Here is a 23,057-nt window from a genome sequence, read left to right on the forward strand (position 1 = left end):
GAACTAGAAACTATTGAAACACCAGTTTCACTGTACAAAATTATTTCACAATATCATAGAGTGAGAGGATGCCCACTCTATAATAAAGAAGCCCAGTCTCTAGTCCTGTAGGCTAAAATGAAATTTGCTGAGAGATTTTTAAACAGCAATTTTAACCGCATGTTGATTGGAAAGAAATCAACAATTCAATCAGTTATGCTGTCACCATCACAGAAGATTTCCCTGTACAACTATGCCAATTATAAACGAGATCATCTGTCTCTGAACACCTCAAAGTATAACAGTGTATGATGAGGATATGCAAACTTTTGACTGTCGATGCAGCTCTGATTCATCAACATCTAAATGTACATTTAATGAACTGTTGCATTCTGCCTGCAGATGATGAGGAGATTTCTCTGGTCATGGAGCCAGCTTGCAATGAGGTGGAAACTCCTGCTGAAGGGAACCATGCAGCTGATGCAGCTGATGACGACACACTGAATGTGAGCCTCGATATGCCAGATCTCCCTCTGGATGCTCCTCTGGATACCGACACCTCAACGCCAGCAGCACAGAGCCAGGACATCCCTCTTACTGATCAGCAAGAAGACAGCGGGGCTGCAGAGGTGGAACCAGGAAGAGTGGAGGAGCAGAGCACAGTTAAGGATGAGACCTCGGCTTTACAGCCTCAGGGAGAGCCAGGGGATGGGCCTTCACCTGAACGGCAGGATGGCAATGGTGAAGAGGAACAGGGAGGGAAAACTGGAGAGGAGAACAAAGAGGCTGAGGGTGCAGCCCACCTTGAGTCAGATTCAGACTGCCCTACAGAGGCAGAGACAAATGGAGGAGCCACTGGTGCTGCTGTAGAGGCGCCATCTGGGAAGGTGGCCCCAACACAGGAAGACTGTGTAGACTCTGCCCCAGGAGCCTCAGAGGAGCCCAATGAGAAAGGAGAAAGCAGTTGTGAACCCTGCTCCTGCCAGTCTCTCTTCTCCAACTGCAACTTCCAAGCTCTGTCACGGCGTAAAGCTCGGCCCTGCTCCCTGCCTGTGTCAGAGCTGGAGACAGTGATCGCCTCGGCGTGCGGGGAGCCAGAGACGCCAAGATCCCACTACATTCGGATTCACCACCTCCTGCACAGCCTCCCATCAGCCAGACCTCCCAGCCAGGAAGAAGAGGGGGAGGTCACCAACATCACTGTGGACTCCCACGCTACATCCCCAACCCTGAAGCACTCCAAAGAGGAGGAAAAGGATGAAGAAGAGGAGGACACAACACAGTCCCCATCTCAGGTGAAATTGGATGAAGTTATATTTAAAGGAGAGCTCAGGAAAGCAACACGCAAAAGCCCCTATTGGACTTTAGTGCTGGACCCAGGCTGAGCATAAGAATAGCATTTGTTGTCATGTTGAGAGGGTGGAGTAGGAGATGGGAGGGAGGGGCTGATGCAATGCCCCCCACGTGGGGCATTGCATCAGCCTAGGTTGTCATACTGAGGGGAGGAGGGTGGGGGGGGCAAAGGATAGGAGGTCCTAGTTGAGGGTAGGGGGTGTTTATAGCTATTCATGTGTGTGTCCATGTATGCATTTGTAAGTAACCCCCCCCTCCAACTCCTTTGCCATGGTTTTTGATAGGTGATAGAGCTTTTATCAACAGCCTCAGTAGAGCTCTGATTCAGGTCCATAGATGTCATGGGAAAGGGAACGGAAATGGGAGCAGATCATCTTGTTTTTACATAACATCATGCAGAATTTGAAATAGCCATTCATCACAGGCTTACACAGGGGGAGCTGGTTCAGATAAGAATCGTTTTGGGTCAGACTGGCTCCGTTAATTTTCCATCTGCCTTAAAGTTTCACTAATACATTTCAGTGGTCACTCCCAAACAGCCAAATTTGTAGTCTATCCAGCTGAGCCAAGCTTGTAACTTCACCCAGGTGTGTTCCTTGCTGCCAGCGAGTTTCAGGTACCACAATTGGTCTGCGACTCTCAGCAAGAATCGCTTCCAGTTTGCAATTCTGCTGACAGTGTCGGAGTCTGAGTGTTTACATCATGGAACGTTCCCTCGTAGCCTGGCAGCTTATCAATGGTCCCAATAGTTGCCGACATGTCACAAACTTCTCGATATGCTAGTTAACTATCAAATCCAAAAAGCAGAAATCCAATTATATACCCATCTCCAACATCCTTGGCTGACAATGTGGACAGACGATCTTCCACTTCCCCCAGGAATCCATAATGTATCCAACAGCATGTGTCACGATGGGGCAAGAAGGCTCTCCTTTGCCCACTCTTCTTGTCAAGAAAATTAGATCAATTCCAAGGAGAGATCAGTTGTCCTGGGGCCTCATGCATAAAGCATGCGTGCATACAAAAAATGTGTGGCGCCATATTTTACGCACAAGTCAACATGCATAAAAATGAACTTTGCGTCAAAGTTTGTGTAAATATATGCACACTTTTTTGCTTGCGTGAAAATATGTGGCAGCCACGCAAACCTTTTCTGTGGACAAACTACAGAGCGTCAAAACTCACATAAATACACTGAAATCTGACTACATTCAATGTTATTTATGTGACAGCTCTCTTACCCATCCCATCATGCACACAGCGGAGGCCAGTAGGTTGGATTTTAGGCAATTTATTGCAATTGGTGGTTGAGAAACACGAATGGCACATTTAGCCTCCCTACTGGTCAACTTATCTATCACAGCAGAGCGCTGAACAGACTGTTATTAAAGTGAGTTCCAACAAAATATTTTCCGTGACATGTGATCGTATAATGGTTTCAGAACACAAATCAATTGAAAAAAGAATCCATTGAATACAATTTGGGTTTTTTTAAAATAAGAAATTAGAAAAATAAATACAAACAGCAGTCAAAATTAATCATTAAATTACTTGAGAGCGCCCTCTGGTGATTAGCAGAAACTAAACCTGGCCATGTCATGTCGTCATAGAAAAATAAAAAAACAAACTGACAGACTGGCAAACATAACTGACAAACTAACAAAAATAACTGACTACATAAATTACTGACATTTAATGTATTATTACCTGCAATTGGTGGTTTGACAAACACAAATGGCGCAGTTAGCCTCCCTACTGGTCAACTTATCTATCTGCGTAATGCAGTGGTTCCCAAACTTTTTCTTCTGCGCCCCCCCAGTGGTTTCCAAACATTTTCTGCGCACCCCCCCCTATGGATTACAAATGGCTGTCTGGTTGAAACGACGCGTTTGACGGGGGCAAAATGAATGTACGTAGCTGGAAATACACACCAACATCGGTAGCCTACAAGGTACTTGTTAAGCTTAAGGTTCTGTATTGATATTAGCTAGTCATCTTTTAGCTAACATTACCTGCATCCAACAGCTTTACTCAACTCAGTCGGTTAGTTTGGAGGGAAAAACTGTGAAAAGTTCTTTGCGTTTTGCTGGTTTGCTGCCGTGATTCTAACACAAACCTACGTAGCTCCGCACAGCAGCAGCAGGTCTCCTTCACAGGTGTAAACCCAGCGCGAGCGTCGTAGCGCTCATGTTGCGGTTAAAGGCGGCTCGGAAAAACAGGTTACAACATGTTAACAACGGATTAAACAGTTTTAACTGCTGATAAAAGTGACAAAGGACACAAATATGGGAAGTGTGGAAGCCTCTACTGTATCAAATTGACATAGGAATAACAGAGAGTTGGCCATTCTAAGGTAAAAACCCAGCGCATACAGTGTTCATGTTTTGTTTTTCTTTTCATCCAGACGGCTTCCCGCGCCCCCCCTGCAATGACATGGCGCCCCCCCCGGGGGGTGCGCCCCACAGTTTGGGAACCTCTGGCGTAATGTAACAAAGATTCAAATTTATTATCTATAATCTATTCCAGGTTTGAAGTGTCTAGCTGTAGTAGTTGTTTAATTAGAGCAGATCTATGGTGATCCAGATGCCAAAAAATGGTCAAAAACTAACTTTATTGAGTTTTCACAAATCAGGAAAAAGTTTCACAAATCACAAACATGGTTCCAAATATTCTGCTATTAGAGAAGAATAATGTAATCCAGGTTTGAAGTGTCTAGGAGTTGTAGTTTTTTAATTAGAGCAGTTTTAGTAATGAAAGAGGTGCCAAAAATGGTGAAAATCGAACTTTATTGAGTTTTCACAAATCAGAAAAAGGTTTCACAAATCCCAAACATGGTTTTAAATATTCTGCTATTAGAGCAGAATAATCTAGTCCAGGTCTAGGTGTAGTAGTTTTTAAACTAGAGTTGATTAAAGATGCGAAAAGTAGCGGAAAGTAGTGAAAAATTAAGTGGAATCGCCCTTTAGCTATTGGAAGCTAGAATTGGAAACCAACTTCAGCTTCGTGGTGGCAACCCCAGTCTATACTATAAAAATCTGATTAAGATTAGAGCCTAAATACGTTCTATTTCCAAAACAGAAAGGCTACGTAATGTTAGCCAGCTAACAAATTACTATTGCTAGCCTAGCATATCAACTAACAGCTAGAAAAAAACAAAACACGTACCTTCGTAGTCAAACTGGTATCAATCAGTGAGGAATTTGTCCAGTTTAGATTATGTTGATGAAGAAAAATATTTTGCAAATAATGATATATCTTCAAATCGTATTTGTGGCAGCTGCTTTAGAGTCCATTCTTATTTTTTTCTTAGATGAATAGCAGATTTAACAGCGTTAACTGTTAAATCTGCTGTTGATCTACGAAAAAAATACGAATTAATTTTTAGGTCCCTCCCACTTTTGTTAGAACAATGGTTCAGTCCAAGTATAGGCAGAGAAACGGCAGTGCTGAATGGCACAGGCTCCGTTAGAGCCGGTGAAGTGAGGAGCTAGCTGTTGCTGTAGCTCTGCTGCACAAACAAAAAGCTAGTAAAAGTTAGTAAATACTTTAAGCAAAAGACAAGTAACAAATTTTATTTACTTTCACTGCTCAATATAAAGAAGCACATTAACAAAAATCAGACTGCAGTTCGTTATTTCATTACTTTGGTTAGGTTGGTGACACTGAACCAATCTCATATAATAAACATTTCATTTAAATCTTAGTTTGACTTCTATGGGTCTCAACAGGTTGTTTACTGAGAAAAACACTTTTGTTATTCATTGCTACTTACTACTTAGTAGTAGTAAGTAGCAAAAAAATGTATACCACATTTGACGTTACATTTTACTGTAACCTTGCCAACACTCCCAAAATTGCTCTTAAAAAAATTTCCCTGTTTATGGTCCCCCCCCCTCCCCCCACAATAATGAGATGGGAATTACGCCCTTGAGTACGTTGTTTACATATAGTTTAAGTAACGTGATAACATGGAATTGTTCAAGCAGTACACCTATATTCACACAGTGTTTTCTTACACTGTGAAATCACTTCAGGCTCTGTTTCTGTTCTTATAGGTCCCAGAGTGTCCAGGCTCATTCTGCCGGCGCTCTCTGCCCCGTAGCCTTTCCATTGAGCGCCTGTCTGAGCTGAACCAGCTGCTGGAAGGTGAAGGAGGACGAGGAGGACTTGCAGTAACAAGAAGGATCTCTCCATCCTGGTTAGATAGTGAAGAGGGGGATTCTAACCTTGAAGGAGGGCTCAGGATGTGTAGCAGGACCCATAGACCTCCGGGCGAGAACGAATGTGAGTTCTGCGACACGTCCTGCTACAGCACCTCCTGCTACAGCACCTCTTGCTACAGCACCTCCTGCTACAGCAACTCAGGTTATGAGGGGAGGGGCCGCTTTTGCAGCCACAACCGCCTGTCATCAGTGGACAGCAACCGGCTCTCCGGCAGCACCGTCTTCTCCTCACAGGATGAAGAGGAAGATGAGGAGAGCGCTTTTGAGTCTGTTCCCAACCCAGTCCAGCCTAACTCTCATGATTCGGGTGGGGACAGGGGAGAGAGAATGACTGGAAGATGGAATGAGGCTAAAAGAGGGGAGCAAGGAGAGCCAGCAGAGGCTGGACCCAGTGACAAGAACTGCATTGGTGAGACTAAACATGAGCTTTCTGTCACCTTTCTCTGTTTTATTCAAAGCCCAAAGTGCAGCATAACTCTGTGGAAATGACACCACTAAACATCTCCATGACAACGACCTTCATTTTTTTAGTTCATCCTGTGAAAGTTCATTAGCATTAGATTAAGTAATACGATATCAGCCTGTAATAAAATTTTACTACCATAGCATTTAAAGGTTTATGATCTGATTTCCCTCATGCATATCATGAAAATTATATAAATTGGAAAAAATTCAAACTGTGTGCTTACTCTGAGATCGCTTGCAGAAAATGACATTTGTGTGTTTGCAAAATGGAAAAAAATCTGTAAATAAACAAAAAGCAAACCAGGACATAAATACCCAATTTAGAATAAATGAAATGAATTGTGAGTTAATAAAATAATCATTTTTAAATAAATAATATCAAAAAACTTTGAAAAAGAATAAATAAGAAAAAAAAAGGAAACTGATAAAACAATAAGACTGGAAATAAAAAGGAAAATTAAATAATGGTGATAATGTTAAATAAATTTTGCTGAAAGCAAAACAGTGTAACAGTGTCTGGCTGTCTAATATCATTAGACTGGCTGTCTAATGACCGTATAATCAAATAAGTTGGGAAAGGTTTTCTGATGCAATATTTGGCACATTGCTTTATCAACCCATTTATTTATTTATTTATTTATTTATTTTATATTGTTATTGCTAATTATGTCAGGATCCATCCCCCATAGTAGGTGAAGATGTCTTGTTAAAATAAATGAACTTTTCCATTGTCTAATTCATTATAAAAGGCAATATAAAAAAATCTGTTTTGCATTTGCACATTTTGTGTTTATATTGTGTTTTGTTTCAACTGATGAACGATCTTGGTCAGTTTATGTATATTACAGGTGAATGTATGGACCGCTGGGTTGTAAATGTATTGCCCTTTGGAGTTGATGAAGCTGTCTGAATCTGAATTAGAATAAAACAAAGGAGGGAACAAGTGAGAGATTCCATAGTGGCTGTTTCCCTGCAGATTGTAGTGAACAGCAGCAACAAAAGAAAAATAGTATCAAACCAAAATATCATACTTTCTATTCTCTAGAAAAAAATATTTTTGCAGTGTGGTTTACGGTTTTATGCTGTAGATCAGAAAAATTTGTACATTTGTAAAAAATTGTAAATTTTGTTGATTTTGGCTGCTGGCAATATTAAAGGCATTTTTCTATGGATTTTACAAGTTTTAAGATTTTTACAATAAATTTCTCTGTTTTCTACATTTCATAACTGTAAAAATGATTTCAAATTTGGCAATTCATTCAATCTTCCATGGTAATGTTTTTACAGTCTGTAATTGTTGGCATTTTACAATTTTTAGCACATACTTTATTTATTTATTTATTTATTTACTTATTTATTTATTGTGTAGTTTTCAAGTGTATCCTCTGCAGAAAGTTGAAGTATTAACAAAACTGGAGAAGAGTAGGAGAATGTTGCAGAGTGAGGACAAGTAGAGTGGTCATTATGTCCTCCAGCAGCCTAAGTCACTGCAGAGATAGTTCAGGATAGCCTAAGTCTAACTATTACCTTTATCAAAAGGCTTTAAGCCTAGTATTAAAAGAATTCAAGGTGTCTGCCTCACATACTAAGACTGGGAACTGGTTCCACTGTAGAAGAGTCTGTTAAATGACCTGTTCACATTCTACTTTTGGAACTTCCTCATTGGCAAACCTGCAGTCTGAAAGCAAAGGGTTATGTTTAGTAACATTAACTGTTCAGTTTTTTGTGTGAGTTAAAAGTGGGGCTGTTAACCCCACTGTACCTCTAAGTTTGTGGCTTAAGAGCTCCCGTTCTGCAGGAAAACTGCTATGTTTCTGCTTATGGTCATGCATCTTCTCATCTTCATTAGTGGAAGGCTTCTTGAGTGCTATAATCATCAGATTGTATGAATTACATTTCCATTAACTTGTTTAATTGTCCCACATTCCCCCAGTCTGAGTACTCTCATTCCCATACATACCCCAGATCACATATCCTGCTAGAAATAATATTATAGGGGCTCTTGGAAAAGATGGGAAAGTGTCTATTTTGTCACCGTGTTCAATGATAATGGAGGAAGGAGTTTCTTGAGTTAAGATCTTTATGACTTCCAAAATACAGACCCGATCCATGTAGCAAATGCACCTCAGAGGTATTTTGAAGGGCAGTTTGTTACAGCTTTGGATCAGTTCACAGCTTCAATATGTCTTTTCTTCAGGTGTTTGAGAGCAGAATTGAATATGCAGATCAAAAATGGATACATTTACATAATTGTAATAAACTTGTCCCACCTTTCATTAACAACACTGAACAAGAAAAAATACATTTTAAATAACTGATTTATTAATAGTAATTCCCAACTATATGTCTCTCTGATATCCTGTAGGCTCAGATCTCTCCCCTCCTGTTGGCCATCTTCCAGTACTGCGACCCAGCCATGACCCAAACCATTTTCCTGCTGCCACTGACCCAGCCTTACCTCCAAGTAAGAACCCAGAGCTCCCACTCTTACTCTGGAGTCTTATCCTAAATTCCTGGCATGCTGGAAAATGTGCCTGCTGCCCGTGTGTTTATGCCCCTCCATTTCCTCTGTGTTTCACTCTTTATCCTTCTCATCATACATTCTCCTACAACATTGCAAACAGCTTCATTCTGTTCACTGCTTGGAAACTTTACTGGTCTAATTAAGGAGTTTTTTCAAATGTCTGGATCCTGAATTAAATGTGTCCAAAAAGCAAAACTGTAATGCAAAAGGACATTTGTCATTCAAGTCCATCATAGTGGTGTGTTGACTTTGTGTACAGAATAACTCATCTTATTGCTGTAAACATGTAGATTTGTGTTATGGCCAAAGACTTCCACTTAGGTCCAGTCTTTCTAAGAGATTTTCTCCAGTGTTAGTTTCAGTGGGGTGAGCCTTTCTCCTGCCAACCATTTGAATCAAGTTTCTACCAGACAAATAGACTATTTAAACCTTTATTTAAACAGAAGCTGGAACTTTAAAGGGAGAAAGACCAGAAACCAAATTGTTTCTGAATTTACAATGATATCTTATAGACTTAATGTAAATAAATAAATAATTAAATAAATCTTTGAAAACTCAAACTTAAGCTTGAGATTTTAGCTGTATTTGGCAGGATGTCAGACTGAATTAACACTGTTCCTCAAATGCTCAAATAAATGCAACCTTTAACATAATCTGCTTTACTTGAAGCCAAGTTAAGATTAAATTCTAAATGTTACAAAGCTCTCAATCCAGAGTACTCAAGTCATGATATTGAACCAAAGCTGTACTGGTTGGTTGTCTTCAAAGTTTGTGATGTTTAGGAACAGCAGTGTTCCAGTCCAGTTTAGTGGAAGGGGATCCAGAACCAACAACTGGATTTAAATGAGGTTGTCTGCTTTCTCTGCCTTCTCTGTTGCTTCAGACTGGGAAGCTCGTGTTGACAGCCATGGCAGGGTCTTCTATGTCGATCATGTCAACAGGACCACAACTTGGCAGAGACCAAGCCATGGTGCCAAGTGCAACCATGCCATCCCTCGCTCGGGTTCTACACAGCAAATGGAGCAGCTCAACCGGAGGTACACTGGGCAAAATTCATGCTCTGTTCTGCTTAAATGATATGCGTGTTAACATATAGGATGATATCCTAAACTTTAGTAAGAAAAAAAGGTTTTTAGGCCTGAGAGAAATTTTCACAAACTTTCCTTTTTCATTGTGATTTTTTTTTTTGTATGATGTTTTTAAAGCATTCTTTGAAAAAAACTTAAAGTAAATTTCTGGGCCTCCTAGTAAGAGGATCAGTATGGATTTTCTGTAGAAAAGTGGAGTCATTATTTCAATGATAGGTCGTATTAATATTATTAAAATGTCCATTCTCCCAAAGTTTGTATACCTTTTCCAGTCCATTCCTTTACCCATTCCAGCTTCCTTCTTTTCCTCTTTGGAAAAAGCCTTTACCAAATTTATATAGAACAATAAACGCTCCAGATTGCGCCTCTCTTCTCTATGATCGAGGTGGGTTTAGAGTGCCAAACGTTAAGCTGTACTATTGTGCAGCGCAGCTTTGTGCTGTTACTTGTTATTTTTCCACCAGTGATATACCATCTTGGGTACAAATAGAGAACTCATTAACATTACCTCTGACATCCTATCTTTACTCAGCTGAACTTAAACATCTATTAAAAAACACTAAAAATCCTTTTCTCAAAAACACAAAATTAGTTTGGCACCACTCCCATACAATCTTATAGATGAGGTGTCCAAGATCTCATGTCTGTCACCTATTTGGGGAAATAATACATTCAAACCAGGAAGACAGAGGGTTTAGAATATGGCTGAATAAAGGCTTAAATAAAATAGGGGACCTTTATAGTGAAGAAGTTTTGATGTCCTTTGAACAACTGGTAAATAAATATGCCCCAAAAGCATTTTTAAAGTATCTACAGATTAGAAGCTTTGTTACTGCCTCATTGAAATCTGCTGCCGAACCTCCACTTTCTACCATAGAGGACATAGCTGTTCACCATAATCAGAGTAGAGGCCTACTTTCCAAATTTTATATTTTACTTTTAGGCTAAAAAAAATGTATCTCATATTTACAAGCATGGAAAACTGATCTGCAAACGGAAATCCCTGAGGATGAATGGAATAACTCATGTCTAATGGCACAAACGCTAACTATTAACACAAGGTTTAGACTATTACCTTGTGTGGGTTTTTTGGGGGGTGGTGGGAGGGATTGCACTGTATGTCTCTTAATTTTCATCTTTTTTTGTTTTTTATTCATGTTTTTTTTGTTTGTTTTTTGTATGTTTGTAAAGCATAAAATTCTAATAAAAATAAATTGGGAAAAAAAGAAAAGTGGCCTCATTTTCACCCTTCCTCACAACATGTCAGTGTTGTGCCAGAATTATCTGTGAACAATAAAGTATTTTTGTCTATTATTTTCAACTTGTCCCACCTGAAATTTTACCTGATTGGATTTTTCTCTTGCTATATTATTTTAATATCACTTTTGATCACAAAAAAAATCACAATAATTTTTTGAATAAAAAATAGTTTAATCATCGAAGTGATCATTTATACAGAAATACTGACTTGTACTTAAGAAGTAAATCCTTAGTTGAATTGTCTTCAGGAGATGGCTCTGCCACCTGCTGTGTTCTCTTCATAATCTTGAAGCTTTTTTCACAGTAGTTTGTTGCTGTGAGATTTGCTGTATCTGAGAGGCTACCATTTTTTTCTCTGAAGTGCTAACTCCACTTAGCTTCTGGTGTTTCTTATTTTAGGTGAACTGCCCAAAACACCCACCTGCATTTTGGTCCTGTAATTCACCACTTCTTGTTATGCAGTGCACATTTCATTCTTTCTGGTTTTGACATGAAGTTACGGTGAATCTTGTAGATACCAGAACATCCAGAGGACCATGGCCACAGAGGAGGATAGTGGGAGTCGGAGTTCAGACGGTGAATCGGAGCCTGCTCAGACAGGTACCTCTTTCACAAACCTGTTTCACCAGCAGTTTAACTGCTTGACGAAACCCTTTGAAATTTAAAGTGTGAATCGCCAAAGCTAACTCATTCAGAATTAACTAACCTTGATAGACATGAAACAGGGTCGCAACTACATATTATTCAGGTGGATGCAAAAACATAAATCGAACCCAAAACGAAGACACGCGACAGGTAAAACTTGCTACAATTTACCCCGTTATGTGCGCGAGGTGAAGGAGCGTAAGGGCGTGCTGAAGTGTATGCGAAGACATCATCGGCGCACCGCCCCCTCCAGATGGGGTTTTGACGCCCCCTCTGGTGCAACGCCCCTATGCGTTGCATGCGCCGCATACCCACTTTTTGCGCTACTGACATGAAGATCACTTGGCCTATTGGAAGTTGAAACCAAAGCAACATTTAGTGCTTTTACTAACTTAAAATTAATTGTGTTTAATGTTTGCTGTTGAGTTCTAGCACAGCAGAAGTAAGGTGTCAACTTTCTTGAAAAAGAAAAGTTGTCTTGAAAAATTATAACAACTGTCAGTTTTGGCTTCTAAATCAGCAGGGGCCTCATGCATAAAAGAATGCGCAGTTTTCACACTAAAACTTGGCGTTTTATTTAAAAGGTGTTTCAGGATACATAAGGTCACCACAAAAAATAAAAATAATACATTTTAAAGAAAAAAAATAAAATACAAATAAAATAAATAAATAAAGAAATAAAGAGATCGTGAAAATGCCCGTTTGAACAATAGGGCAAGATTTAAAAACAGCGTGTCAGAGAGTCTTTGAATGGGGAAAGTGGCTGTTTATTCTAAATAGTAGAATCATGTGCATAAGTTGTACATTTGCAGAATAAAGATGCTTTCTGTCCAGAAAGGTGCATTCACAAAGCTGGCAGCTCGATGATTCAGTTGCACCGGTACTGGTACCGCACAGCTCCTTCTTTAAGTTTTGCTCAGAGATCCAGGATGGTCAGTCTGGATTAATCTAAACACTAATAAACCATCATCAACAGAAGATAAATGTGATCTCTGTACAAAAGCTCCCTCTGAATTCTTCCATTGGCGATGTTGTCCATCAGAGCCAAAACGCTCCACAATGCAGCACATTTTTGCGCAGCTACGTAGATACGGGATTGTCTACACACCTTAATCACCTTAAAAATAATCAAACCTGTTTGGAGTTAATCTGCTGATCCAACCCTGTTTTTTTGTTTGTTTTTTTTTTGTGAGAATGAAATTACCGCATAGATGCATTTCATGCGCTTCAGCGCACAGACCGACGCGTTACATCTTTATGAGACAAAAACTAAGGAAAAGTACTATTTACATTCGAGTGAGGTTTTCACATCCTTTTATTTTTATTTTCTTTATTTTGTGTTTGTGTTACTTTATTGTCTGGGGATGAATGTGGTTCAGTTTCATCGCTTACTTTTAAGCAATAAAAAAATAAAATCATGAAAAAAAACATTGGGTTTGATGCTTCTTGGTCTAAAAAACACTGAATGTCATCAGATTTCAGTGTATTTCAGTGAGTTTTGACGCTTTGCAGTTTGATATTCACAGAAAAAGTTTGCGTGGCTGACACACATTTTCACACCAGCGAAAAAGTGTGCATATATACAGTATACGCACACTTTGACGCAGAGTTAATTTTTATACATGCCAACTTGTGCGTAAAATATGGCGCCGCACATTTTTTATGTGCATGCACGCTTTATGCATGAGGCCCCAGACCTTTTGGGGTTAAGATTATTTTGGTTTGCTTGATGCTAACCAGAGACATGTACCAAACACAGTGCAGTCATCATTCGTGATCATTACTAAAGAATAATGATTCTCTTTTTGTTTGCAGTCCCTTCCTCCCCGGTCAATCATCAGAAGATCACATATCTCCTTCAGTCACCGGCAGTCAAGTTCATCTCACACCCTGAATTTTTCACTGTGTTGCACAGCAACTATGTGAGTGCTTCTTACAAGAGCACACACACACGCACACAGCTTTTTGTGGAAATGAAATGAACACCATCTTTGAACTCATCAACAGAGATGTTCAGCCATAATTCACAACATCATGTTTGGAGAAAACTTAAAACAAAAGCCAAAGCACCTAGGAGTAGCTAAAGCTGAACTTACCAGATAAAAATATTCCATCAGTAACTTCACACTTTTTTGTCTTTGGATTAGTTTTCTTTAAATAACTTATCTTGAGGTAATTTTGCTCCACAAGCAGAAGATGATCATTAAGACCAGATTAGTAATAATAATACTTTATTGATCCCCTAAAGGGGGGACATTTAGCATAGTTCTCTAACAGTGGTGTATCTGGCTATTTGAAACATTCAGTTGAATAAAGTTTGATATCTGTGTTTTGGTTATCCTCCGTTTAGAATTCCTTAAGTAGGTATTTATATTTATGCTCTTTTTTGAAGTCTGTTTACACAGCAAGTCTATTTCCTCTCCTCGTGTTGTTTTTATATAAATCTTAATGAGTAAGTGGCAAGTATGCAAGAAACAATTGAGTTATGCAGTTATTGTTTGACATTTGACATTAACATTAGCACAAACATTAGCATTTCACTGCCCCCCACTTGCTATGCAAGGCAGTCCATTAGCATTACTCTTTTTCCTAAAGTTAGCTATTAGCTAGTTTTCTTATTAATTAGACATGTTTAGTATATTGAGTGGAGCAAGTCAAATGCCACATGCTACTACTAGCATTTAGGCTCACATTAGCATTTTGGCTAATTTTAGCTTATACACTAATTTTAACATACAGAATGGGATAAATCCATGCTACTCCATGAGACTCTCCACATGCTGTTGAGTACATTGCAGCTTTCTTTACCATTGATGCTAATTTTTAGTAACAGAGCGCTGGGTCCAAACCGACGGGCATACTTCTTCAGGAATTTTCTAGTTTGTTCTTATAATTCTGCATATTTCACCATGTCAATATTTGCGTGAATATATAAAGCCTGTTGCTGTTAAGCATTTTTGCTTATGTGTCTATCACGTCCCGTGTCAACTTTATGTTCACTTTTATCATGTTGATGTCAACTTTGAAACAGTATATGAACTCATATAATAACCCTTGTTCTCAACCTTATCAGCCCGGTGTCACCTGAAAACCAGTTTAATGTGAACACTGTTTCCACCGACTAGTTAATGTGCGACACCGAGTACGTGTACGCTGTCATAAAATTTTATCCTTGCACGGACATGTCCGGCATACATCCGCTCAGCGGACTGAAGTGCGCCCATGTATGTTGGGGCCTTTAGGGTTACAATAACTAATAACATGTTATCAGTGACCACCATTGATTTTTTGTTTTTTTTTGCATATCTGCATCTGATTTTACAAAGCTAAACTACCTATCCATCACAGGTAGTGATCACACAACTAATTATAAAACAGGAAATGTATAACTTTCCTTATAGTCACTTTCTTAGTACTTCTTACTGGTTTCCTCCACAGGCAGCTTACCGTATGTTCACCAGCAGCAGCTGTGTGAAGCACATGATCCTGAAGGTGCGTCGTGATGCCAGAAACTTTGAGCGCTATCAGCATAACAGGGACCTGGTGGTCTTCCTTAACAAGTTTGCAGACACACAGCTGGAGCTGCCAAGAGGCTGGGAAATCAAGACTGACCCACAAGGAAAGGTAGACTACCCCCTCTCAGATTTCTTCCATTTTTGCCTTACTGTCACACTTTAATGTTTGAGATCATCAAGTACATTTCAACATCCAACAAACATACCCCAAATGTAAAGCGTTGTTTTGTATTGATTTCATTTATTAAGGGAAAAAGCTTTCCTTACACTATGGGAAACAGTAATTGCCTCCTTTGTTAAATTATTAATGGACTACAAAAAGTATGTTCAATGGGCAGTACAGTGGTGCAGTTGGTAGGACTGTTGCCTTGCAGCAAGAAGGTTTGAATCCCAGCCTGAGTCTTTCTGCATAGCTTTTGTATGTTCTCCCTCAGGGTGTGTGGGTTCTGTTTGTGTACACCGGCTTCCTCCCACAGAGTGTGTGTATGCGTGCATGTGTGTGTATCTTTATGTTGTGCGCCTTCGTTATAAGAGCAGTGGCCGGAAGGTGGAAGCGGGAGAAGCTGCTGACCTTGACTCGGGGTGTCATGGGTTGGTGGGCAGGATACTTCAAAGACCTCCTCAGCTTCCTCAGTGGATGCAGAGTCATTGATATGCTGTTGGGATTGAGGACTTTGGGTCGGGCCTCCTGGATGCCTCTGTGGTCAGATGTTCCAGGCACGTCCCACTGGGAGGAGGCCAGAGGAAGACACAGGAGGAGGAGCTGGCCCAAGTGGCTGAGGAGAGAATCTCCGACTTCCTACTGAGGCCGCTACCTCTGCAACCTGAACATGGATAAGCAGAAGAAAATGGACGGACGGACGGAGGGATCATCTTCATGTTTTTATACTGTAGAAATTTTGATTATTTTTATGAACTATAATCTGAATAAATTATGCATATATAACATGCATCCATTAATTTAGATTGTCTTTGTGAACTAAACCAGCTGCTAAAAAATAGAATTGTGACTTCAGTGTTAAAATGTGTATTGAATATTATATACATCTGCAGCTTTTCGGTGGCCTGAAATATATATCTAGTCAATAACATAAAGCAATGCAAGCAACTTTGTTTTAAAGTGTCATATCCCAATCAAAACTAGTCTGGTCCAGTTTTGCTTCGTTTGTAACCTTGCGCATCATCTATGAACAGTTTCACTTGAAAGATTTCTGCCTTTTATTTCTCTAGTCTTTCTTTGTGGATCACAACAGCCGAGCCACAACCTTCATTGACCCTCGGATCCCACTGCAGAATGGTCAACTGCCAGGCCACCTTGCCCACAGACAGCACCTGCAGAGACTCCGTAGTTACAGCGCTGGAGAGGTACACAATCAACACACATCTATCCGTCTGTGAATCTCAGTATCTTCCCCAGGAGAAACAGTGTTATTCAAAGTAGAACTGTAGCTCCTCCTCTGTCTGCATAAACCAATGAAAAGTGCAAGATTTGAGTTTACTTCACTAAATTAGGTTTAGATAAGTAGCCAATCTGTAATGGTCACCTGGAGACAGACTCCACATGCCTTGCTGCTCTCATGTCCTTCAGATGGTTCAGCCAAAAGATGTCCTGACCCAGTCATGTGGTGACAGGCCAGCAGTCATCTAACCCCAAAATGGGGTTAGATGACTGCAAGATGGGGTCATCAGAGACCCCATGATCATTTCTTGAGGACTTTGATAATACTAGAGCACTTGAAGCAGGAAGGAACCTCACACAGCTGGGTGTATATATTGGAGGAGCAGTTTATCTACAGCTAAGAGGAAGGATCAGCTTAGATCAGTGCATTAGGAAGTCTGTCTCTGTGCTAGCTGTCAGACTACATAACCAACACTCAAACAATCTCAATAAGTCTTTATGACTCTGCTGTTCTTTGCACATCCTTGTTTGCACACTTTTCTCGCTTCTTGTAAATACCCTGTTGTTTTTTTTTTAGTTTGTAGGTCATGTTGTGAATTTACATGAAGTTGAATAGGATGTAGCTAGAACTAAGATGTGTTCAATTTCTAAAACTATTTTTGGTCCAACAAGTATAAGAAAAATGAGACTTTGAGACTGTTGAAGTGACTCTCTAGCTGCCACCGATCAGTGACCACCGATCAGTGAACAGTGTCTCCTGTCTTGGTTTGTTCTCAGGCCTCTGAAGTGTCCAGGAGTCGAGGGGCGTCTCTGATGGGACGGCCCAGTAACAGCCTGGTAGCAGCCATACGCAGTCACCATCAAACTGACCCAAAGCAGCTGACTGCTCTCTGTAAGTGCTGATATAGCATCTTGTCCTTGCCATGGAATCACAGAATACGATACAGTGAAGCAAAAAGGTATTTAGCCAGTTTTAGCCAGCCACTGATTGTGCAAGCCGACAACAAGGTCAAACAGCTGCCATTGACACAGGTAATGAGTGGAGAAAATAAGAGGTCTTTGAGAGACAGAAGTCTTGCTTAGTTGTGGATGACCAAATGCTTATTTTCCACAATAATTTACAAATAAATTCTTTAAAAATCCTACAGTGTGATTTCCTGAATTTTCATAGTTGAAGTATACCTATGATGAAAATTACAGACCTCTTTCATATTTCTAAATAGGAGAACTTACACAACCAGTGGCTGACTAAATCCGTTTCCCCCACTTTACATGCAGTTCTGTATCATATTCTGTAGAAATTATTCTGGATTAGATTTTTTCCACCCTTAAATGTTTCAGATGATCATATTTCAGAAGATAACTTCATGGTTTTGAAATTATGATTTTATGTATTTAAAGACATAGTTCTTTGCTAAAATAGAATCATTCCGACTTGTTAGTTTACGCATTAAATGTGATCAACCATATTTGCTTCAATTTCACGCCTGTCCTGATTAAAGACTGATGTGTATTATTAAAAAATGTCTTAAAATAACCTATGTGAACATTTTTAACTGCAATGTATAACAGTTAGCACTTTGTAATTGCTGTGTGTATCTGTTATAGCTTACAATGACAAGATAGTGGCATTCCTGCGACAGCCAAACATATTTGACATGCTGCAGGAGCGCCAGCCCAGTCTAAGCAGAAACCACGCATTAAGGTAAGCATAGACAAAAAGGAAACTACATCTGCAAAGTATGACCAGAAAAATGTGAGTTGTTTCTGTCATATAAAATCTAAGTATTTTACATTTGTTTAAATTCGGTTGCTAGAAGTGAAGAAAAAATCTTTTAGCTCCAACATCATCTTTTTACACAGATTTTAGCTACAGTATGTGCAGTTGGGCAAATCCCTTAACTCACAGATTTGATGAACTCACCTCTGTTGATGTTAAGACCACCCTGTCTTAAAATCCCATGTTGTTCTTATGTCAATAGCGCCAATGAAGGATGCATGGTAACTGAATGTTATCAAAGTCTTTTGTAGTTAAGCAGAAGAAGTATCCCAAATATATGTTAGTTAATATCTATTTCATAAATGAAATTGAACTACTGTATTGTATAAATAATGTTTTTGTTTGTTTTATTATGTCTTTTTGATGTAGAGAAAAGGTGCACTGCATCCGGACAGAAGGTACTCAGGGTGTGGAGAAGCTGTCATGTGATGCAGATCTTGTAATCCTGCTAAGGTAAAACTTCATGAAGGTCACATTTGCAGAGCTAGTACAAGTCATCATCTGTTCACAGAATTGAACCAGTATGTTCATCCAGCGTTGCATTAGAGTTTTTAAAGCTGCCCTCATTTCTAAATGAGCTTGTCATATTGGTCTTGCTCAACCATGTTTTTATCACCCTTTGTGAACTGCTGCACATGCAAGTTAGAACAGGGGGTGGTTAAAGTGCTCTCTCAGAATCAGGAGCTCAAACTTTTCAGAAAATGTATTTTTCTATTCAGACGCGTTTCTCTGGAACTAAGCACAACTCAACTCCCAAGTTGGATCTTAGATTTTTTATTTCTGCGTGTTTGACATCATTAGAAAGCTTAGAATCTGCACTTTATGAATTCATAAATAACTCAAAACACCCACAGGCAGACTTGTTCCTGGTTTTATTAAGGGCAATCACAATTTCAGAGCAAAACCTGCACAGACATGATGTGATAATAAACCTGGACTGCTACCTTTTATCAACGACATTTAACTGAAGTCCTAAAAGGGGTACGGGTTTTAATGTTTTTATCTTTTTTAATCTTTTTCAAAATCTCTCTCTTTAAAAAAAAAAATGTTCGAGAGGTTAGAGTCCTTGTCAAACGGCGTTTTGACTAAAGTCCGTAAGGTTAGAGTCCTTGTCAAATGGCGTAAAGTCCGTAAGGTTAGAGTCCTTGTCAAACGGCGTTTTGACTAAAGTCCAAAGGGTTGGAGTCCCAGTTGACGGCGTCTCAACTAAAGTTTTACAGCTTTTTATTTCTCTCTCTCACCGTTTATGTTTTAATTGTGGTTTTTAAATCTCTCTCTCTCACTTGCTGTTTTTATTTTAATTATGTAAAGCACTTTGAAATGCCTTGCTGCTGAAATGTGCTGTACAAATAAAATTTGATTGATTGATTCATTGATTGACCCATGTCCACACAACTTATGTTCTGACTTTTTGTAATAAAGTATCTGTTTCTCCCTTTGTCTTTGCAGTTTGTATGAAGAGGAAATCATGTCTTACATTCCGCCTCACCCCATCCACCCTGGGTTCAGCTTTTCCCCTCGCTATTCGCCTGCTTCCTCCCCACAGAGCTCTCCTGGTTGGTTTTTTATGTGTTCATGTATCATTCTGACAGCAGGGCTTTCTTAATGCACTTTGGCACATCTACTGGAGGCCAGAGCCTCCAGTAGATGTGCACACACAGTGTGTGTGTGCGCGCACGTGTATATACTGATGGGAGATTCTAAAAAAGGAAATTGGGTCACAGCATCAAACTTTAGTTTATAATTGCTCTTCTTTCTTTGCTGTTCTATTGTCTTTGGAAAAATCATAAAGTGGAAAAGCTGTCGGCACACACCAGGGCAAGATGAATGTAGGCTTTGATGTCAAACTACTGAGCCAATTGGCAGGGAAAAAGTCTTTCATACTAAACTGACTCTTGTGCGTAAAGAAATGTGCGTAAAATGGGCAATTCCAGTATATGAACACTTGAGTTTTGATAAATTAAGCATCTGGAAATAATTGGGATTCATCCACCAAACACACATTTATTTATATTTTGGTGACTTTGCCCACAGTTTTCAACACAGATCAACAGAAGACAGCAAAGATTTCTGTCCGATTTTAAAGTGACAGCCTCACAACACAAGATTACTGACTCAGCAAAAGAGACAAACAAATCCTGAAATATTTGCACTGCCACTTCATGGACTTAACTTTACAAATAGGTTCAAGCCTATTGAACCTATGCATGGGTGATTATCTTTAGTCCCTACTGATTTGTATTTAGCCTGATGTTATGAGTAGTTTTATTTTATTTCTAAAACACTCATGTTAAAAAGCGATAGAGATGCAGCTAAACCTGAATCAACACTTTGAACACGGTGAAAGAGCAGGTAGGATGTTAAGTCATCAGCTAAAACATAAGACTGCAGCAAGATCCATTCCAGCTCTCAAAGAGGAGGGAGGGGAGATAACCACGGACCAAAAGAAGATCAATATGCAGTTTGGATCTGAACTGACCGAAGAGTATAATTCTTTATAAAATGACACAAACATGATACATAACTTTTTCAAGCATTTGAGGTTGCCTACGTTGCAAGAGTCAGACAGGGCTACTATTGAAGGGGATATACAACTGGTAGAAATTGACCAGGCAATTCAGAAAATGAGAACGGGAAAGTCTCCAGGCCCTGATGGCTTCCCGATCGAGTTTTACAGATGCTTCTCTGCCAAGCTTTTGCCCCACCTATGTAACATCTATACAGAAGCATTTAGAAAGAAGGCTCTTCCACCTACAATGACACAGACTAATATATTCGTACTGCTCAAAAAAGATAAAGATCCACTCATATGCGAATCTTACCGTCCTATAAGCCTACTCTGTTGTGACTATAAAATACTCACTAGGACTCTGGCGGACAGATTGGAGAAAGTGCTAGACAAGATTATTCACCAGGACCAAACTGGGTTCATGAAGGGCAGACAACTTTATAGTAATCTACGTCGTTTGTTCAATATAATGTATTTACCAGGCAGAGATATTGTGCCAGAGGTCATCATGTCATTAGATGCTCACAAAGCTTTTGATAGAATTGAGCATAACTACTTGGTGAAGGCTCTTGAACATTTTGGGTTTGGGCCGTGTTTTCGTTCATGGATAGAACTTGTTTATAGATCTCCACTGGCTGCAGTTCAGACAAATAATATTGTGTCAGGTTACTTTCCTCTTTCTCGTGGGACGAGACAGGGATGCCCCTTATCCCCCTTCTATTTAACGTAGCTATAGAACCTCTAGCTGTTGCACTCAGGAATGATCCAGGGGTGATGGGAATAAGTAGAGCAGGACAAATCCACACTGTTTCATTATATGCTGATGACCTTCTCTTTCTGGCTGACCCATGCAAATCAATGCCTAAAGTTATAAAGTGCATTGAGGAATTTGGGAGGATATCGGGATACTTGATTAATAGATCAAAATGCCTTATTTTTCCTGTCAATGGTAAAGCGAACAAGATGCCCCAAAACTCTCTTCCGCTTAAAGTGAGTTCTGACAAATTTACGTATTTAGGAGTGAACATAACCAGAAATTATAAAGATCTATTCAAGCATAACTTTATTACTGCCTTCAATCAGTTTAAGCAGGATATGGAACACTGGTCATCTCTCCCTCTGTCTCTGGCAGGAAGGATAAATTCAGTTAAAATGGTTATAATGCCTAAATTGTTATTCCTTTTTCAGGCAATTCCAATATTTATTCCTAAATCATTTTTTAAAAAGCTAGACAAGATAACCTCAATGTACATTTGGAATAAAAAGATTCCTCGCATCAGAAAAGAGTTTTTAGAGAGGCGACGGGAGGAGGGGGGACTGGCCATGCCGAATTATATGCACTTTTATTGGGCTGCTAATGTCTCTAAACTCTGTTTATGGTTTAAGCCAGCAGAAAATGAGGCGGTGCCCATTTGGTCACTGATGGAACAAAACTCTTGTAAATCTGGTTCGTTGGCCTCAGTTGTTTGCTCGCCACTGCCACTAGATAAACGACTAATTACAATTAACCCAGTTATTTTGGGGGTAATTAGGATCTGGGAACAGCTTAGGATCCATTTCAAACAAAAACAAGGTCTCCTAGCAGCTTCTATATCAATGAATGCCTTGTTCCCACCTTCTCTAATTGACTCCGCTTTCCATGCCTGGGCAAATAAAGGGATAAGGACTGTAGGAGACCTGTTCAAAGATGGGCATCTTATGTCCTTTCAACAGCTGCAGAAATCATTTGGCCTACCTTCTTCGAACTTTTTTAGGTATCTGCAGTTGCGAAGTTTTGTTAAAAAACACTTCTCACAGACGCTCCAGACTCCAGCCTCCAGTTGGATTGATGGGTGCCTGGAGGTGGACCCCAAGAAGAGAGGGGCCACATCGAAGGTATACACATTGAGTCATACAGCGGCTGCACCCTCATTAGACAAAATTAAAGAACAGTGGCAGCTGGAGATGAGATTGAGAATAACTGAGTTAGAGTGGCAGCAGGCAACAAGGCTTATTCATGATTCATCAATATGTATCAGACATGGTTTAATACAATTTAAGGTGGTTCATAGACTTCATTTGTCAAATAGTAAACTCGTAAAGTTGTTTCCAGGATTGGATGAAGCGTGTCCAAGATGTAAAAGCGAGAAAGGCACTCTTGGTCATATGTTTTGGGAATGCCAAAAACTGCAGACCTTCTGGAGAGCTATCTTTAAGACCCTGTCGAAATCGTGGAATATTAATATTCCGCCGAATCCTCTTTCTGCAATATTTGAGGTTGTTCCTCGGACATGTTGTGTGTCCACCCGACAAGCTTCAGCTGTAGCCTTTTCCACAT

At 39.7% G+C, this 23,057-nt stretch overlaps 1 protein-coding gene across 1 annotated transcript in view; it reads left to right on the top strand.

Annotated features, from left to right (window-relative positions):
* The window catches only part of hecw1a (HECT, C2 and WW domain containing E3 ubiquitin protein ligase 1a), a 129,379-nt gene that overhangs the window by 75,234 nt on the left and 31,088 nt on the right, over positions 1-23,057 (top strand). Inside the window, exons 8-19 of the mRNA XM_088001485.1 lie at positions 382-1,274; positions 5,388-5,964; positions 8,386-8,484; positions 9,428-9,581; positions 11,407-11,492; positions 13,353-13,459; positions 14,976-15,161; positions 16,283-16,417; positions 17,229-17,343; positions 18,060-18,156; positions 18,601-18,684; positions 19,681-19,787. Coding sequence (XP_087857611.1) covers positions 382-1,274; positions 5,388-5,964; positions 8,386-8,484; positions 9,428-9,581; positions 11,407-11,492; positions 13,353-13,459; positions 14,976-15,161; positions 16,283-16,417; positions 17,229-17,343; positions 18,060-18,156; positions 18,601-18,684; positions 19,681-19,787 — 2,640 coding nt within the window. The remainder of the gene's footprint in view (positions 1-381; positions 1,275-5,387; positions 5,965-8,385; positions 8,485-9,427; positions 9,582-11,406; positions 11,493-13,352; positions 13,460-14,975; positions 15,162-16,282; positions 16,418-17,228; positions 17,344-18,059; positions 18,157-18,600; positions 18,685-19,680; positions 19,788-23,057) is intronic.

This window comes from Poecilia mexicana, unplaced genomic scaffold (genome assembly GCF_051168715.1).
Source record: "Poecilia mexicana isolate PSO_F unplaced genomic scaffold, ASM5116871v1 scaffold_20, whole genome shotgun sequence".
NCBI classification, from domain to species: Eukaryota; Metazoa; Chordata; class Actinopteri; order Cyprinodontiformes; family Poeciliidae; genus Poecilia; species Poecilia mexicana.